Source organism: Phasianus colchicus, chromosome 15 (genome assembly GCF_987193195.1).
Source record: "Phasianus colchicus chromosome 15, bPhaCol1.hap1.1, whole genome shotgun sequence".
NCBI lineage: Eukaryota > Metazoa > Chordata > Aves > Galliformes > Phasianidae > Phasianus > Phasianus colchicus.
In genome coordinates this window covers 13,826,380-13,845,038 of record NC_143450.1, presented here as the reverse complement: position 1 = coordinate 13,845,038, position 18,659 = coordinate 13,826,380, and the positions used below count along the sequence as shown (strand labels likewise).

General features: G+C 54.5%; 1 protein-coding gene across 6 annotated transcripts in view; it reads right to left on the bottom strand.

The window, feature by feature from the left end:
- FLT4 (fms related receptor tyrosine kinase 4) overlaps positions 1 to 18,430 on the bottom strand; it is a 47,698-nt gene extending 29,268 nt beyond the window's left edge. For 5 of the 6 annotated variants that reach the window (XM_090151016.1, XM_090151017.1, XM_031598292.2 and 2 more), the window contains exons 1-2: positions 18,212 to 18,430; positions 3,424 to 3,520 (exon numbers count right to left, since the gene is read on the bottom strand). In XM_090151016.1, coding sequence (XP_090007142.1) covers positions 3,424 to 3,520; positions 18,212 to 18,269 — 155 coding nt within the window. In that variant the 5' untranslated portion in view covers positions 18,270 to 18,430. Of the gene's footprint in view, positions 1 to 3,423; positions 3,521 to 4,234; positions 6,435 to 18,211 lie in introns of those variants that run through there. The other variant, XM_090151020.1, reaches the window with a different exon arrangement.
- Between the last annotated feature and the right edge of the window lie 229 nt (positions 18,431 to 18,659).

Sequence of the window (18,659 nt, the reverse complement as noted above, 5' to 3'; positions counted from 1 at the left end):
TGTCTCTAGTGTGTTAAGAGGACCAGACGAAGGCAGGAACGAGGCCAGGTTCACCTGGATTTCTCTCTGAGGCTGCACTACGCATCTGGGAAAAGGTCCAGGCAGCACTTTGGGGCTGCTCCCTCCCACCTATCTGTCATCTTTGAAGATTTGTTCCCAAGTTGTTTTCTTTCAGCTCTGTGATAACGTGTCTCTGGGCAACGGAGCCTGCTGATGCCAGCTGGAAACAGATGCACTGCAGGCTTCTCTGCAGCTGTTTTCCTAAATCTTTTCAGGACAGATGCTCTTCAAGGGAGTCGTTGCAATTGGCACTGCTTTTTTTCAATCCTCTTTGAAGCTCCCACATGCGGTATGATGGGCAAAGCTGGCTGTGGCTTCAGGCTTAGGTGGGATAAGGCAGATTCCCCCTCAGCAGCACAGAGGATGCTCACAGCAGTCGCACACCCATAGGAAGGAGCAGCAGGTGTGGTACATGCCCTGGACACCACTGTAGAGCCATGTGGCAGGGCATTGCCTTGTCCTCAGGCTCCTCCATCACTGCTGCAGCGCTCATTTCCTCTGCAGGAGCCAAGAGGGCTCCGGGGTCAAATACTTCCTTTCTGCCAGAGTAGACTTTATGCATTTGCAAACATCTGTGAGTCAGCTCTGTGAACAAGTCACTGGGCAGCAGTGCTTGCTTTTCACTCTCTAAACACCATGGCTGAGATGCTCCCTCTCCCTCCAGGTACCCAGCACCTGTGGGGTGGGATGGGATGGGGCTGGCATGGCCAGGATCAGCTTGATCCCTCTGTAAGTTTCTGCTATCATGCAGCTGGCTCCTGCAGGTTCCACTCCAACATTCATGAGTCGGAAGGGCACAAGCTCTGCTTCTCCCCAGCGCAGGCTGACAAGAGCATGAATGCAGAGATGCACAATGTTTTTTTTCCTTCCTTTTCAGGATGGTAGCTAATAAAAGACATACTGTCCATCAGTCCCTTCACCCTGCTGTGCCACATGCCTCGATTAAAACATCACTGTGGCTTCCAGCCAGCCGTGGCATGATCTGTATTTGGTGGAATGCTCCTACACAGGTCCCCTGCTCTGCCTGGATGAGTGCACTGTGTTGGGTGATGGGGGAAACTGCAGAGCCTTAGCACTCAGTGACTCTTTGTGGGTGTGCTGTGTCTTCGGGCTTCTGTGAAGCATGCTCAGCTCCAGAAACATCCCATGGCTTGGCATGGCCTCTTGTCACTTCTGGGGCAAGGAGGAGCAAGAGAGGGGCTGCTGAGCTGCAAGTGTGGGAGATCCAGGCTGAGCTGCAAGGGAGCCTGACAGCCAGCTGCGGGACTCTCACACTCAGTGTGTGAAGCTGAAAAGGTCTGCAGGGAACGTCATGCAGGGGGATTTGGGCTCAGTTTTCTGCTGCAGTGCTGCTTTGAGCAGGCCTGTGCTCCTGGCTCCAGGGCAGCTCGAAGAGCAGCCAGAGGACATTGTTCTCAAGAGAAGAACCAGGGTCAAACCAAAGCCACCTCCAACATGATGCTCAGCAAAGAATCTCTGGATCCTGGATTTGATTTTGTACTTGTTTCTGCCCTACCCTGCCCCATCACCCTCTCCTTTGCCTGTTCTCTTGGTGGTCTGCGTGTTTTTCCCTTTGGCTCCCATTAACACAAGCCAGGTCTTCCCAGGGTGGGCCATAGTCCAGAGAAGAGGTTGGAGTAGCAGCTGGGTGTAATTAGAGATCCAGGGACCAGAAAAGATTTACTTTTCATTCAAACGTACTAATAGTGTCCCACAGGCAAAACCTTCTCAAGGCGTGGGGCAAACACGGGCTTGAGATCTCACAGGGAGAAGGGGAACCTTGGAGCCATGCTGAGACTTGTCACCTGTGGGTGGCGTGAAGGATGCTGCACGACTCCAGAGGGGCACATTTTTTCCCACTGTGATTCTCCTTCATACTAATTGACAGCTAGCGAGTGCACAAAGAAAGGGCAATCTCATCCTTCCCATCCAGGAAAAGAAAGGCTTTCCACTTCATGGCGTTAAGTAGGTCTGTTCATGCTTGACCGCAAAAGACACTGTCTTTAACCACACCTCCAACTTCAGAATGTCCTTTAGCCTTGGATCAATCTGCAGGCAACACAGGGCTGTCTCTGCAGGTCCCAATTTCCCATTGGCTTCCCAGCCTGAAGCTGCAACAAGAACACAGGCCTGCCTCACTGTGTGCAGTTCTCACAGCCAGTGTGGGTGGCTGTGGCCAAACGTGGCCAGAGTGACCTGGGAAAGCCTTGCTGGGTCTGCAGAGAGTCAGCACAGCAAGAGCCAGAATCTCCACACTCTCCATGGCTGCTTGTGGCTGACCACAGCCCAGTCATGCATTTCCTACAGCCTAGCACACATCACGGCTCCTCAGGTCACTCTATGAACAAGCCCACAAACACTTGGCTTCTCAGGCCATGTGGAATCAGCTCAGTATGAGCATCAAGCAGTCTTTCTTCTGTCTCTATTCCCTGGCAGAGAACTGATTCACAAAGTAAGAGTAATGCCATCTGTTCCAGAGAAAGTTAAATATGTTTGTGACAAGACATGAACACAATACAAGCCAAGTGTTTGTAGTAATTGCTTAGTGGTTATATATAACACTGAGAAATACCCTTTTGAGGCCCATGCTGAATTTATACCCCTACTGAGCCCTAGCACTCAGATCCCAGGAATGGATCTGCTTTCAGCTGCTGGAGGGAAACTCCAACTCGGCTTTTTTTTTCTCTCTCTAATGTGTTTTCCAAGATAAGGAGTAGTGATGAGAACATGTACAGTCAAATGCCCCAGCGTGGGACAAATCAGTTCAGACACAACACCTTCTCAGAGCCAGACTCCAAAATGACCAGCTCCTCTCTAGGAGTTATTGACCCAGCCTGGCTCGGGCTTCTCTTCCTTGACCCTCAAATATGCAAAGCAGAGAATGAAATCCCAGCTTTATAGAAAAGCTGGCAGCCTCTCATAGCCAACACCAAGCGCATCCCTGCCTTCTCCTGTGGGCATTTCTCCATGCCCCTCAAATAATCTGGCAAATTTGGAAACCAGAACTACAACTCCAACACTGATGAGGTGAAAACAAACATCAGAAACAAGACCAGGAGAGTTAGGAAGCTATCAGTTCCCCTGAAGAACTTACAAGGAAGCTATCAGATTGCGCAAGTGTTTGTCTTCCTTCTGCCAGCAACACTCCGGTAGAGTTAACACCATCTCCTATGAGACGCCTCCAGCTTCTTTTTCAATTAATTGATTAGATTAATTCACACTTGGTTCATGTAGCAGATTTCTAACCAGCCATGCTTATCTACAGGTATGCTGCAGCTAAGATCCCCCTGACAGGCTCTCCTTGCCGGCTCCTTCCCAGCTATGAGTGGTCTATAGGCAGAGCTGTGCTTGCCTGCACTGTACCTGCAGGTGATGGTCAGCGTGTCCTTGGCGTTGATGATGTGTTCTTCCTCAGTGATACTAAGAGTAGGAGGGGTCATAGAATAGCTGCTCACCAGATCTGTGGAGAGAAAGGAGATAGGGTGTGATGCAGACATCTGCTAGTGCAGACTCACTGATGTGGGCAGCAGCTGGGCATCATGAGCCTGGACTGGAACAAAGCCTCTTGAAGCAAACATCTCATCTTACAATCGTTAAGGTCAGAAAAGAAAACTAAAATCATATAGTCCAACCATCAACACATCATCATCATGACCACTAATCACATCCCTCAGTGCTACTCCAATGTCAGAAAAAGAATGGAAGATCAGAAATCAGGACATCGTGGTGCTCCTTACCAGATGACTTAGGCTGAGCTCAGCTGCAGCACTGATAAACAATACATGCTAACCAGAGTCTTGCCGATTTTTCTGTATCAAAGTAATCAAGGCTACAAAAATCCATCTGAAAAGGGATCACAAGCACTCTTGGATTTGTGAGGCTCTCAGGGGCCAGCAGGCCCTTCTACCTTTGGGTACAGACAGTCACCTGAAGCAGTCTGACCCTTTGGGGATGACAGCAGCGCCCTTCCCTTAGCGCCACGGGGGACAGGAATTCCAGGAGTGAAACTATCCAGGCTCACAGGAGATGCAGATAAACACATTATCACACACTTCTCCCAGCTTTTGTCTGGGAGAGTCCCACTCCTGGTGGGCTCACATCTCCGGCACGCAGCGCAGGACACGCACCGTGCGAGCTGCTCATGGACAAACATCTCGAAGTACCGGTTACTCACGGAGCTGTTTTCCATTAACACGGTGCTTCTAACTGTCATTGCTTCATGATCTTTATCTTAAAACTCCAGCTTCTGGGGATACAAGATAATGCAGAAGAAAAGCTTTGATGACTGCAAGACGAGTGAGCAAACTAACCAGAGAGGGGAAAAAATAGAGTTGTGAAATGTGAAAACGTGACTCAGGTAGATGCTAAATGCTAAGGAAGAAAGGAATGCAATAAATATGCTGCTAGCTTGATCTTTATAGACGTGTGAGGTTTGTGCAATTGCAGTCTGCTTGGGTCTGACTCCTTCCTTCATACCATTTAAACCCATTTATCAATCACAGAGTAACCTAGCAGAGCAGCAGCAATGCCATGTGAGGCCTCTCCTCCAAAACCAGGGCCTACAGATGCAAATCTCCTAATAGGAGAGCCCTGCCACCCTCTGCGAGACAGCCTCAAACCTGCCCTCAGCAACCAGGGGCATCAAATGGCTGCCAGTCCCCGGCAACACCAGGCCTTGGAGGGGCAGCGCTTAGAGCTAGGCCGCGGGGAAGCCATGGCTGCTGCGGGGGCTGCAGAGGGACGTGCCGAGCAGCACTGCCGGGCTGAGCCTGCCGTCCTTCTTCTGCCCAATTGTTCTCCATTTCCTTCCCGCCCGCACGTGGCTCCACAGCAGCCATCCCCATGGCTGCCCCCATGGCAACGGCAGCACGCAGGCCGTTGCCGCCCGCCATCTCCCTCGCCCTGGCCCTCCTCCACCTGCATGGAGTCCCGCTCGCCATGGCTGGTCCCACAGACAGTCATCAGCGTCATCAATGAGCCAGCCACCACAGCAGCCATTGCTTGGTGTTCAACCAGCCCGTGGGGTCGGTGTCACAGAGGATGCGTTGCTTCCACCTCCCCTTCCCCAGTGCAGGGGACTGGGGATGTCCCACACAAAAATGTGCCCTGTGGGCTGTGAAAATAAACAAGTGCATTTTTGGTCAAATCCCTTCAAAATGTAACGAGGTTTATTAAAAAAGGCGGGGAGGAATCTGACCACTAAGCTGCACTTCCTATGAATGCCGGACACATTTATCCCCCTGCAAACACTGCTCTCCAGATGGCCACGGCCTGTCAGTGCCCTACATCAGCGAGAAGGCGACAGACCCAGGCTTGCCATGGGGCTGGGCTGATTCCCTGAAAGCTCATCTCAAAACCTTGGCACACGCAAAACCCTAAACCCATGAGTAGGGATGGTGAGAGCCTCATGGCTGATGTGCAGACAAGGAACCCCTGCACACCTTCACGTGCCATGGGATGACCTGCTGCAACCAGCGCCGGGGGTGGAGGGGAAAGGATCTGTGCAGGTTGAGGCTGTGGGATTCCTGCAGATGCATCCTGTCTGCGGCGCTCCACAAGTACAACAGGAAAAGGAACCATGGCTCCCTCTGAAAACACCACAGTGTGGGGTTAGGGATGCTCCTGTGGCCAGTGCAGGGCTGGGCCCTGTGGCTACCCAACCCCCCCACTATTCTCTGTGGCCATCCAGCCACCTCCCCGGCCTCTGGCTGGTGGCGGCTTTGTGGACTTCCTGTGCAGGTGCCCACAGCCACCTATGGCACCCAGCACAGGCAAGGGATGCATGGAGCTATCCATCTGCAAAAGCATCCACAGGGCCACAAACTTTCCCCAAAACCACCCCCCATCCCTCTCTGTGCTCACTAGCTGGATCTACCCCCTGCTGCACCATCCCTCCCCATGGGAGGGAGTGCCCCATAAGTGCTGATCTTGGCCATTAAATCTCCTCCAACCGGCACACAGATGGTTTGTGTCTCTGGCAAATCCCAGGGTGCGAGGGAGATGTCTCCAGAGCACTGAGAATCTCCTCTTCTCCCAGTCCCTCCTTCCCCACCTCCAGCCCCCGTGATGCTTTATCTCCTTGGCCTGCGGGTGCACACTGAATTGTGCCCTTGTGCAGGGAGAGCATTAATGTAATTAAAAAGGCATGCGGCAGCCCCGGCAGGCTTTGTTTTTTCAAGATGGTTTCCAAGCAAGTTGGCAGTGGGATATTAAAATAAACAGAAGGGGGATTGATGGGATGCGGAGAGAGGAAGCAGGATCCCACAGCCGCTCACACCTTGTCTAATTTCAGAGAAGTGCACTTTCCAGCAGTTTCTCTAGCCTTGATCTCTCAGTACATGGCTCTGAAAGGGGCAAGGCTGAATCTTCTCTTTATCACTGGCAGCTCCATCATTTTCCCCAGCCCCTTCCACCCCTCTTCCCACAACCTGCAACCACCACAGCTCTCAGCACAATGGCAGGGTTACCCATATGGTGTACAGCCATGTCCTGCACCCTAAGGCCTGGCTGGGAAGCCATGCTCCCCCAGGAAGGGTTATCCACCCTGGGGTTCCCTGCAGAGACTGAGCAGCCTGCAGGAAGCCCTGTGCCGGATCCTGCTTCCAAGCCCCCGCACACCCCACAGCCCCTCTGTGCTTCCCCTTCCCTCCCTCTCTGCTGAGTCGGCCCCGCTGACTGATTAACGGGGCGCCTTTCCGGAGAGGCATTTTGTTCACACTCTGTCCTTCTTGCTGACTTCCTTCCCCAGTTCTAGGCTGGATTGCTTTTGCTGTAGCCACCATGAGTCCCCAGCTAAACACATCTTGTGCTCCTGCCGCCAAAGTCAGTGCCTGGGGGTTTTGTGATCAGAGCTGGACAATAACATGCATGCAGCAAAGCTCCCCTGGACACACTCTTTACATGCTTTTGGTCCCGATCCCTCCAGCTCTCCCTTCTTGCTCAATTCTTCTTTCCCTCTTCCCTTTGCTCAAGAAAAGCCACCCTGATTCTGCTACTGTTCCATCTTCACTCTCCCTGTCTGCAGATAGAGTGATGCAGCTCCTCTTGCACAGCATCTCCTGTTTCTCTTGGGTCTCACCCCCAACCTGAACCCTTGGCTGCCCCAAGTTCACACCCCCTACGGAGGCTCTCCCTACACAAGAGGGGAAAGGCATGCACTTAGCAGCTATGGTGCATGATGACATGTAAATGTCAGCAAATACCTGCTCCTAGCAAGTCAATGACAAAATACCAGTTGGCAGCTGGGGAAACAGATTGAACAACCCTTTTTGCTGCAGAAGAGGGGCAAATCTCTTCTCTGGGTTTCCACGCTGGGCTCATCAGAATCAGTAGCATTTGCTGTCAGAACTCCACATGCACCATTTCTCCTTGCCCTGCAGATCCTAACCCTGGCACACACAGGTGCAATCCACCTGCTCTGCTTCAGTCACCCTTTCCCCTGCACAACTGTCTGAAGACAGGTGACCTAACCCTAATCCACACACAGAAAGTCCACATGGCAGGGGGAGAACCACACCAGCATCCCCCTGCAGGGCTGAACATCCCACGTGGAGCAGCTCCTGCCCACACCCAGGGCAGGCATCCAGCCGTGGGCTGGAGAGCAAAGCACAAACGTCATGCACACGAGGAGTAGGGAGCTGGCAGGGCAACAAGGGGAGGATGGATGCATGGCTGGCATCTCCTCCTCTCGTTTTACAGAGAGGTGTGATATCACATAGAGATGAGAAATGAATGGCCGCGGGGATGAAGCACTGGGTGTTTTCTTTCCGACCTAATAGTGGGCAGGGAGAGCCCTAAAGCACAATGAGAACGGACACCAAAACAGAGCAGCCTCTGCCCCAGGATTGGAAGAAGGGTGCTACTTCCTTGGCCATGGAGATTTACATCCATGGAACTCACCTCCTGAAATATCATCAAACACAAACGTGGTGGAGCTGTGCCCTCACCACTCTGTAGATATTCACAAAGCATCAGGTGCTCTTTTGCTTCAAACAGGGAGCAAAGACATTAAGGGATTCCTGCAGGGATCTCCTGCAAGGGAGTCAGGAGATTAATAATTACAGGAATTCAATCAACACTCACAGAGTTGGGTTGATCATCATTAGTGAGTGCCGGAGCCCTAGTGTCCAACACTACAGCACAACAGCCCTGTGGCTGCAACCCAAACACCAAACAGCTGCCATAGCCTCAGTGCTAGCATCCCAGGGTCTGCTTCACCTCTCAGTACTCATAGGCTTTAAGTAACTGGTTATTTTTTATTGGCAAGGCACACAATCCCATAATCCCTGCACTGATGGAGGGAAGCAAAGCTGCAAGCCCTTTGGGTTCCTCTAGCTTTTAGACTTGCAAGCCAGTGGCCCCATCAGAAGACAGAAACAGAAGAGTTCAACACAGGGTGCAACGTGCAAGCACCCAAACCACCAGGTGCCACTGCTTCAGGTACCGAGCATGGGCACAGCCACCCACGTGCCAGGAGTGGCTGCCACGCTGTGCCCTGCAGCATCCCCATCACACAGTGTTTATCTGTCTGCCTCTCTCCTCTTCCCCCGCAGGAAGCACTATCTCACCATCGCCCTGCTTGCTCCAGCCCAGTTTCCTGCTCCATCCTGCCAGGTTTACCCTGCTTTTTCCTCCCCCCTCCCCCTGCCCCATAGCTCTCAGGCCATGTTTGCATTTCTGTCTCCTGCTGCCTTTCCTCTCCCTCCCCCCGATGCTCGTTCCCCACTCCATCCTCCCCAAGAGGCTGCGTCCTGAGCCAAAGTTAGCCTCTGTCAGGTACCCCGCGTCCGGCCCGGGGCAGCGGGTCAGCCGGGGCCACCCTGCAGACCTCCTCCAGGATCTCTGCTGTCAGCAGCCTCCCCGTGCCCCGGGGGAGCGGCTGTTTGCTGCTCTCGCTGGGCCAGGGATGCTCCCGCACATCACAGCCCATTTCCCCACCAGCCCGCCCTTCGCTGCTGGCCAGACACCGCTTTGTTTGGTCCCTCGCTCCCTGGATTGCTCCGGGTTTGTTGGCTGCCTGCTCCAGCCCGGAGAATCTTTTTCCTGCTTTTGAGATAGAGGATGCTCCAACCATCTGTGTGTTTTATTTCCTTGTAGAAACTAACAAGCTGAGGATTGTTTCCTCTCCCTGACATTTCAGAGGGCAGCTCTTCCACAGCGGGACGCACAGTGCCTGCAGACAGGAACAGCCCCATTCTGCCCAGAGGATTCACTCTCCAAGGGCCAGAAAGCCCCAAATGTGTCAGAACGGGCAGCTCCCACCTTGCCACCGCCTCCACACAACCCTGCTTAGCATACATGGCCACCCCTCTTCCAGCAGCCCCTATTAACTGCATGGCTAAACCCTTGTAGAACTCAATTAAAACTACCCTCCCACATCCTAAAGACTGTCAGGTTGCTTCGCTTCCTACTTTAATTTACTTCTTTCCAAATCTCTCTCTGCTCATGTTCTTTGCCCCTGCAGGATGTGATTAGTGTGGCACAGAAAGAGCAGAGGGATTGGACGGCTTTAGGGGTCAGAGACAGAACCAGCAACATTTTCTGCACCTCTTACCTGAAAGGATGTGATGGATGGACAAGTGAGGGACCAGACTCGGTACCATTAGCCACATCCCTACCACCTGTTGATCCCTGAGCCATGCTCAGGTGAAGCACCCTGTGAAGAGAGCCAGAGCTGGGCTGGTGGGAGGGCAGAGCTCAATGAGGTGGCATCCACCTCTCGATGGGAGATGCATCTAACTGAGAAGTCAGAGGGATTGCCAGGGCCACCACTAAACGCAGAGAGAAAAGGGCAGTGGCATTTGGAAAGAAAATAAATCAAGTTGAATGTTTGCTTTTTGCTTGATGTGTGTGGGTTTAATTGCTGCTCTTTGGAGTTCGGCTTTTCCCAAGACTGTTGACTCGTGGATGGGCTGAGCAGGTCAGCAAAGCAGTGCCCAGACAGCACTAGGGTGGGCTCCTCTAGGCACCTGCAAGGCTTGCAGCTGGGCTGCGAGGCACTGTGCCAAGAGGAGAAGTCCTGCTGCTCCATCTCCCCATCCCTGGGGTTTGCATCCAGATGTTTGCGACTTGGCTGCCAGCAGAAATCAACACAGAGCCCTCCAACCATGCAGCTGCCCCAGAGCTGGCAATGCCCACCCTGCTCCACAGCACAACCTGTCCTCAAGCTGCTCTCCAGCTGCTGAGTGCAGGAGAGCTGATGAGCAGGGTGAGTGGGGGAAAAAACAGTTTTTGCAATTAGGTGATTATCTTAGAATCATAGAATCACCAACGTTTGGCCTTGGAAAACCTGGATTCAGTTCTCCATCTGCTCCAGACTCCCTGTAATGCAGCCTCTGTGCACCTCTAGCCCTACCTCTGAAGAGGGCAGATCAGCAGGAACTGGGCTGCTTTAGCTTGGGAAAAAAACACTCAAGGAAAAAAGGAGGAATCCTTACAGCTCCTGATGAAAGATAACATGGAACAAAGAAAATAGATTTATCCCAGAGTCAATTCGACATTAAAAAGCTCCATTAGATGAAGATGGGTCCAGAAAGTAGGAACCACAAGCAAAGGGCAGGAGGAACATTAACTTCCTGATCATCAAAGCCAGGTTTTCAAGCAACAAGTATAACCTAAAAATAATCATAATGAAAAAGCAAAGGGAAGAGTGGTCACGGGCATGAGAGCACGCTGCTGCCTGGGGAGCCTGAGCGCACGGACCCTCCACGTGCAGTCTCCATGTGCACACCCGCACGTGTGCACAGCGCATCCGCACAGCCCCTTCTGCCTCCACCACTGGGGTGGGCACGGGGGGGGAGGCAGGAAGATTGCAGGGATCTGCTTCAAAGAAGCATTCGTCACCAGGGCAGCGGCAGAGGAAGGAAACCTCAGGTACGAGGTCAGACGTGTGAAGGGGGAGCGCTGCGGGAACAGCCGAGTGATCACTGCAGACCCAAGAGCCCCCCCAGCATCCACGAGCAGGGAAAATAGGAATTTCAGCCCGAAAAACACTGCAGCACAGTGGGCTTTCTGCCACTCCTGAAGCCAGCTGGAGCTGGCCAAACCCAGAGTCTTCCCTGACGTGGTTAATAAAAATCGGACTGCTCTCTGAGGGATTCCTAAGAGGAACAGGTTTGGAGAGGAGTGCAGTGATGTTCTGCCTGCACGCAGGGCTCTGCTGGGCTGCTCCCCACACCAATGAGCCAGCAGGTCCTGCCTTTTCCCTGCCAGCCCCGTGGGGTGCCCAGGGTGTGGTGTGGACACGCTCTGGGTTTCTCTTGGCACACAGCTGTGCCCACGAGCCAGGGCCTGCTGCAGTGGGAGATGATAATCATCAGCTCTAAAGTGCATCAGGGCATCCGCGTCACTCAAGATTAGCTGGCTGGTGAACATCTGCACAACTCACTCTCTCCCACCTCCTCCTAACACCCCTCATGCAAATACAAAATTCATCTAACTCCCTTCCAAGAGAGGCTGAGTTTGAAATGTCACACTCTGTAGATCACAGCAGGACTCCTACGATGGTATACCCAGCCCAAATGGCAGCAATGGGCTGTGGTGCTATTTGAAGGCCAGCAAGCTACACCACCTTATGCTGCTTTTAAAAATAGCTTCCAAGGGGGTTACCAAGCTCCATAACAACCTGATTACAAAGCTCTACCCAGAGGTTAACAGTTGTTTTCCCATTCAAAGGTGCTTCCCTTCTGCGCAGCCCAGCGGGCAGAGCACGCAAGCAGCCCGATGGGAAGGAAGCGTTGACACATGCGAATGACTTCCACTGGAGAAGCAGAGTACCAACAGGGGGAATGGTGCTAAGGAGACCACACGCCACTTCCTCAGCTGCTGCTGCCTTGGTCACTGCCAGGTGCCCACAGCCTCACAGCGTGATGGGAAGGCGTTGGCTTGGGACCATTTTGCAAGGTGGCAATTGGGCCAAGGGGCTGAGTAGAGATGTGGGCAGGGGGACCAGAGTCCCTCTACTGTTTCACCATGGGCACTTCTTCTCACTCATATAACTTTCTTAAGTTCACATGGGGCCCTGTTTATTTTTCTTTCTTTCTTTTTTTAAACCTACTATTGTACTAAGAAGTGTTTTTCTTTTGGAAAAGGTGACAGCGGGGCCAACACTGCACAGAGACTCCTGCTGCCTTCCATCACCACCATAACCCCATGGCCAACGCTTATCTGTGATGAAGGCAGCTTTGTGTTCCTACTGTCATATAAAAGGAGACCTTGTCATATAAAAGCTCTCCTTCTGCCCCATACACTCTTTGAAATGCTACCCTTACCAGTGCCCTGACCAAGTGGCTGCTCTGTTCTGCGCACTGGGACATCCCAGGGGGAAGAGAGGATGGACAGCATATGCCCAGATCCCATCCCAGTGTGGAGTCCTCAGGCTAGATGTCCCATAAAGCAACACTGGGTGACTCCATTAGCAGCACAGCATCACCTGGCCCTTATTCCATCCCAGCACAATGGCCCTGCACTGCCCATCCATCAGCTCAGGGATACCTATGGTGTGAATACGAGCATCTCTCCTAGGACACCTCGCACCGAACCTCTGCTCTTAGCTAAGTGCTGCAGCACCACGATGGGATGATGGCCACTCAGAGCAGATCACAGTGGGGACAGCTCAGGTTGGGACAGCCCATGGCAAAGTGATGGATTTCTATGGGCACTCAGTGCTGTCACCTCTGCTGGATGCTGTTTCTTTGCTGTCATCACCCTGAGCTGGCAGTTTCCAAATCCAAATACAAACCACAATTTGTGCCCAACCTTCTGCCTTGGTAGATATCAAGATTTACTGCTGTCCAAGGAAACTATTGACTTTACCCTTACTTTTGTCAGTATTTATTTTTTTAGGTCACCACATCCACCATCCATCTCAGCAGACAGCCGTATTTCAGAATGAGGGAAAACAAGTTGCAGGCAGAGGGCAGAGCCCTGGAGCCAGTCCATAACACACACACATCTGCATGGACACACACATGCTTCCCCAGCCAACACAGGTCCCACACACCCTTCCCATATGGGGAAATCACGCTGGGTTTCCTGCCCATCCCTGAGCAGCTCCCCAAAAAAAGCCCTTCAACACCACTTGGAGGATGGCACGGAGCATCACCGAAAGACGCCTTTCTCCCCCTCTGGCTGCAGGCCATGGGGTAGGGCTTTGCTGTGACTGTGTCTGGGTGAGATGACGGCTGTGGCAGGAAGGTGCTGTGGGAAGTTAGCTCATGGGAGTTAGCTCACACTGCTGCAGTCTTAGCGTGTATCACACGGGGAAGTGACGCCAGGAGCAGCGTGTGTAACTCCAAACAAACAACTTGCACTGCCCACTTTGCTGATTTTTCTGCCCCGGAACCCAGGGAGGATGCCAAAGCCCTGCTATCCCTATGGGGACTGAGCTGAGCCCTGCTCTGGGGGCAGAAGGTAGGGGCTCCTGCTGCCTCCTCCATCCACCAGGCCTGTGTGCGTCCGTGGCACTGGCTGTGGTGGATGATGGGGTCAGAGAGGGCGACGCTCAGAGAGCACAGAATTTTAATATTTTAAATATTGCTCAGCTAAAACAGAATTGGCCAGACACACATCTTGGAGCTCCCAGTGCCCCAGGGAACACAACACTCTCCGGGCAGCAAAGGAGCAGTGATCCCTTCTCATGAGCCCTGCGCACCCCATGCACATGATGTCAATCTGTGTGCCGCACAGTCAATCTGAGAGTCCAGTGTCCACATGGGGGGTAAGGGCTGCTCTGCTTAGGGCTTGCTCTTTAAAAAAATACAGTCTCTCTGTACATTCTGCCCTTTTAAAATACATTAATTGCCATGGAAACAATGCTCTTATTGGTATGGGAGCAGCCTGGTGGCCTCCACAGATGCAAGATAAAAATCAATGAATATACTGAAATCCAGGCTGCATTTTGGGACTTTTTGTGGTTTTGGGGCCGGTCACTGTGGTTACACACATGAGACGCTAACAGGATGCCATGTCCTATGGAGACAAAGCAGGATGCATCATGCAGTGACATCTGTGCTCGGTTGGCGCAGCCCTGCATGGATGGCAGTCCCAGTGCTGAAGCCTGCGCTCAGCCACAGGTCCTGGTGCTGCTGACACCCCGCTCCTGGCTGCCATTCACACCCCCACTGCCAGCAAGAAGAAAACCTTCAAGCAGCACCCAGGGAAGGGCTGTGGGTGCCCTCCCTGCCCACGGCCATCCCAACACAGGGCCAGAACTGCCCCGCTCCCCACTGTGCCGCCCAGCTCAGTGCTCCCCGTGCTGTTATCAGGCAGTGACAGTTTCCGCCATCAGATTCCTCCTGTCCGTCAGGAAAGCTAAATAAGGAACATCGTTCAGGCGGCTGCAGGAAGAGGGGAAATGCAGGGACATCCGGCCCAGCTGCCAATTTTTCCTTTCCCATGAACCACCGCTGACCTCCGCCAGGGAGAACCTGGACACCAAGCCTGGCACCGGCACTGCAGCATTTCGCTTAACCCTACCCTGTGCTAGAGTACTCTCACCATCACAGCACCACGTTTCTCATGCTGTGAGTAGAGAACTGCCATGCAAAAGGTTTTGGACGCACCAAAGGATCTCAAGAGCATCACTGCACTGTTCTGAGTCCTTCCTTGCACACAGGCAGGTCAACTCCCACCTTTCCCCTTCATCTCTGCTCACTACACAGCTCTGTCCATTGGTGATGGAGAATGGAGACAAGGAGGGTCTGCAGCCCTTCTCACACCCTGTATGGGGATACACCTGGTTTCTTGCTGCCTTTCCCTGCTCAGGCAATTTTGTTTGGTCGCTCTGTGACCAGATGGAAGAGAATGCACTCAGATGTCTCACGCCATTCCCCACAGCCCTGTCCCATTGCTTGGAGCCTTTCCAGGACCCCCTGCACTGATCCTCCCCATTAGCACATGACGTCCGTCCCTCAGCACCTCCACGCTTGGCCCAAACGATGCTCACGCTGGGAGGCGGGGGCAGAACTACAGCAAGAAAAACAATTAGCACGTGGGAGAAGCTGTAAGGTGAAACACAAGTCACTGCCTCAGACCTGTTTCTGATCCCACAGTATAGAAAAGACTCCAGGACAGATCTCTGCCTTTAAAACCAGGGGGACTTTCACCGGGATCCTCCTCGCCCAGTTGAGCGCGGGCCATCTCTGCACTCACAATGAGCACCGCAGATGGGCAATAACACTTTGTGCCGAAAACATCACAACTATTCCAACCAGAGAGAAAAAGCCCCCCTGGGGCCCGGTGAACCCTCCCTCGTAACAACATGAAACGAAAAACAAAGGTCTGGGATAGCCAGAGGCAATAAAACCCTGGAATTAATTTAACCAGTCACTCGATGCCAATGCAGCTGCGGCAGCATTTCTTTTGCTGATGAAGGTCTCGGGATAAACTCAGCTCTGGTGCAGGGCAAGGTCCTGGGCTCCTCCACCAGACCTTCCTGGGCCAGTGTCCCCTTGCCTGAGTGGGGACATGCAGGAACTGATTTGTTACTATATGCTTCAACCCCAGGTGACACCGCATTCCTCATCCCCCCACCACAGTCACCCACAGGGAACCACCGTGTTGTGATTTTGCCTGTCCTGCCCAGCGGAAGAGCACTGCGGTGTTGGGCTGTTTCTCACAAGGAAACCACCACAACCACTCTCTGAGCAGTGAGATCTGGTTGGCACGAGTACTCAGCTTATCCCCATGCCTGCAGCATCTCCTGGGCTTGGTGCAGCCTTGGGTGTGATGAGCATGGCATAAATATGCAGTCTCCCAAAACTAGGGTCCCCAAACCTTTGCCCCCGTTGCTTGGTGCTATTTTAACCAGCAGCCTGAATGCAAAGATGCAGGTGATGCTCACTCTATGGGCACATCTGTAGGGCTCATGCTGCTCCTCAAAGCCACCACGGGCTGAGAACCCATTAAGGGCCCCCGCCTCTTTGGCACAGCGGCACCCTCAGCACCACAGGTGCATTGCACAGTGTTGGAGAAGTGGCAGCCTGGCCCCAGCTTTGCTGCTGTTCCCATGGGATCCCACTCTCCTTTCCCTCCCCAGGAACTGCCCTGAGAACAGCCTGTTCCCTCCCAGAGCACCTGCCCTTCCCACGCCTGCCCTAGAAAATGCTGTTGGGCTGAGACCCCCCCGAGGATGGGGATCTCATGCGGAGCAGATGGGCAGCATGGAGGCTGGGTGGGTCCCTCCTGGATGGGGTCATTGTGGTGCCAGGGGTGTGCCCCCCCCCCAGCCAAACGTCAAACTGAGCTCAGCCACCATTCTCCCCGCAGCAGTACACACAGGCAGCAAGCTGCAGGCTGGCATGCCCAAGCCAAACCCCCAGGGCAAGGAGAGCAGCCCGTTCCCCTCCAGGTTTTCCTTAAACAAATGGTGAGGCCACGGATGCTCCCTTCCCAGCACTGCTGCCCCAGCCCTGGCTCTGCTTCATCACCAAGGACTGGGCTGAACCTGAGTGGGGCTTGCTGCACACTCCTGGGTTTTTGCATGAAAGGGTGTCGCTGAAACAGCCCATGTTTATTGCTTGCCATAAAGCAAGTGCTCCAAATCCCATCTGGGAGCATAAACGTTGCTGCTGGCAGGGGCTGGCCGTGCACCCGGCTGGGAGGTCTGTGTGCTCCGAGGAGGGCAGCAGCAGCTGCCAGCGCCATCGGCTCATGTCCTACACAAGCACGGGCCTTTCCTTCGCACCATGGGGTCACGCTGCAGGAGCGGGGCAGGGTGTGAGTGATCCCACTGCTGTGCATGGAGGCTGACCCTGGAATGTTCCATCCTGGGGTCACTGTGCAGCTGGGGCACAGAGAGAGCCCACCTCCTCCCACCGAGCAGAGCAATGGGGTGCAACAACAGAATGGGCTCTCCATGGTCCCAAACCAAACCAAACTATTCCACCATCCATACATGGAGCAACCTTGCACTCACACCCCTGTTTCTGAGGGGAGTAAATACTGGCACGCAGCTGGGAGCACTGAAAAATTGGTGTCAGGTAAAGCAGGACAGAAGGCAGAGATAACAGATGATCTTTAAGATCCCTTCCAACCCATGCCATTCTACGACTCTGTCAGAGGGGGTACAGTCTCCTGCTTGAGCTCCACATCACCCTTCTGTGCTGCACTCATCAGGCAGCACAGCAGAACTCCAGAGCAGTGTGCAGCCCTGAGTGAGACCTGCACAGAGCCCCACACCGCTCCCTGCACCTCGGGAAGATGAAGGGACACGGCACAGCCACACACTGCTTTGCAGACCGCTAACGAGAGAGCTGTGAGCAGCTGTGCCACTCGCAATAGGTCCCCTCGTGGAAATGGAGCATCCATATCAGTGTGGGCATGGTGTGCTGGCAGTGCCAACTGCAGCAGTGCTGCCCGTAGCCCGCTCTGAACCACCACGTCCAGACCAGCAGCCTTCCCAGTGAGCCAATGCTGCCGCTGACAGCGAGTCACTGAGCTGAAGGCTACAAAAATTCTATTTGAGCCCCCGAATTTGTTCCCCTGCATTCTGCTCGCATTACCAACTTCCCATTAGTCTCGCTTCCATCTGTAGCACTCGACTCACACAGCTTCCTAGGGCTCTGGTGCCCCATCCCTGGTGGTACCACCCCGTCTGCACCCCACACTTAGTAAGGAACAGCATCCACCTGCCCCACGCCACAGCCGCGGGACTCAGCTCGCTCCCTCAGCCTCTCGCCAACCCTCCGTCCTGGGGGAGTCCAAGGTGGGCCATAGTGACCACTACGAGAAGGGTGGGCAGCGGGCAGAGCGGCGCACGGATCCCTTCCTCCTCCACGTCCTGCCCTCCTCCCAACACTACGCCCGACGCTCGGAGCGACACCTCTACCTACGGACAATAAAGGAGAGGAGCGCTGGTTGCCCTGCAGCCGCAAAGGAATCCCCACCGTAACGCTCCGAGGACGTTTCCCCCCCTCGCACCGCGCACACCCCGCGGCTCCGGCGCGGCGACACAGCCGTCGGGGACAGCCGCGGTGCGCTCCATCGGGGCGGGGAACAGCGGCGGGACGGTGCGAGCCGCGGGACAGCCCTACGAGCAGTGCCTCCCTGTATCTCCGCGGGACACCTCGGAACGGCCCCGTCGGGGCAGCCGCACCCCCCGCATAACCGCAGGTGCCCGAGGCAGCCCCGCAGCGCGCCCCGCAGCGCTCACCTGCCTCCGAGACAATGCCGAGCCACAGCCAGAGGGGCAGCGTGCAAACTCTCTTCATCTCCAGGGCTGCGGGCGGTTCGGTGCGGAGCGGTGCGGAGCGCCCCGCGCCCGAGCTCTGCTCCCGGCGCTCCCCAGCTGCGGCGACGCGCGGCGGCGGGCAGGGAGGGAGCACCGGGGCCGCTTCCTTTTCCTCGGGCCGCCCGCCGTCCTCCGCCGAACCCCGCGGGGCGCCGGGCGGGTACGGGGCGGGGCGGGGCGGTACGGGGCGGGCAGCGGGGCGGGGGGGGTTTGGGGGCTGCACCTGCGGCTCCGAGCAGCGGCGGGGACTCGCGGCTGTAGGCATCGCCCCGAGCGCACGTCCCACCTGCTCAACGCATCGCCGCGCGTGTGCCTCCCAGCCCCGGGGGTGCACACCTTGCGCGTGGATGCGCGCAGCTCCTATCTTCAC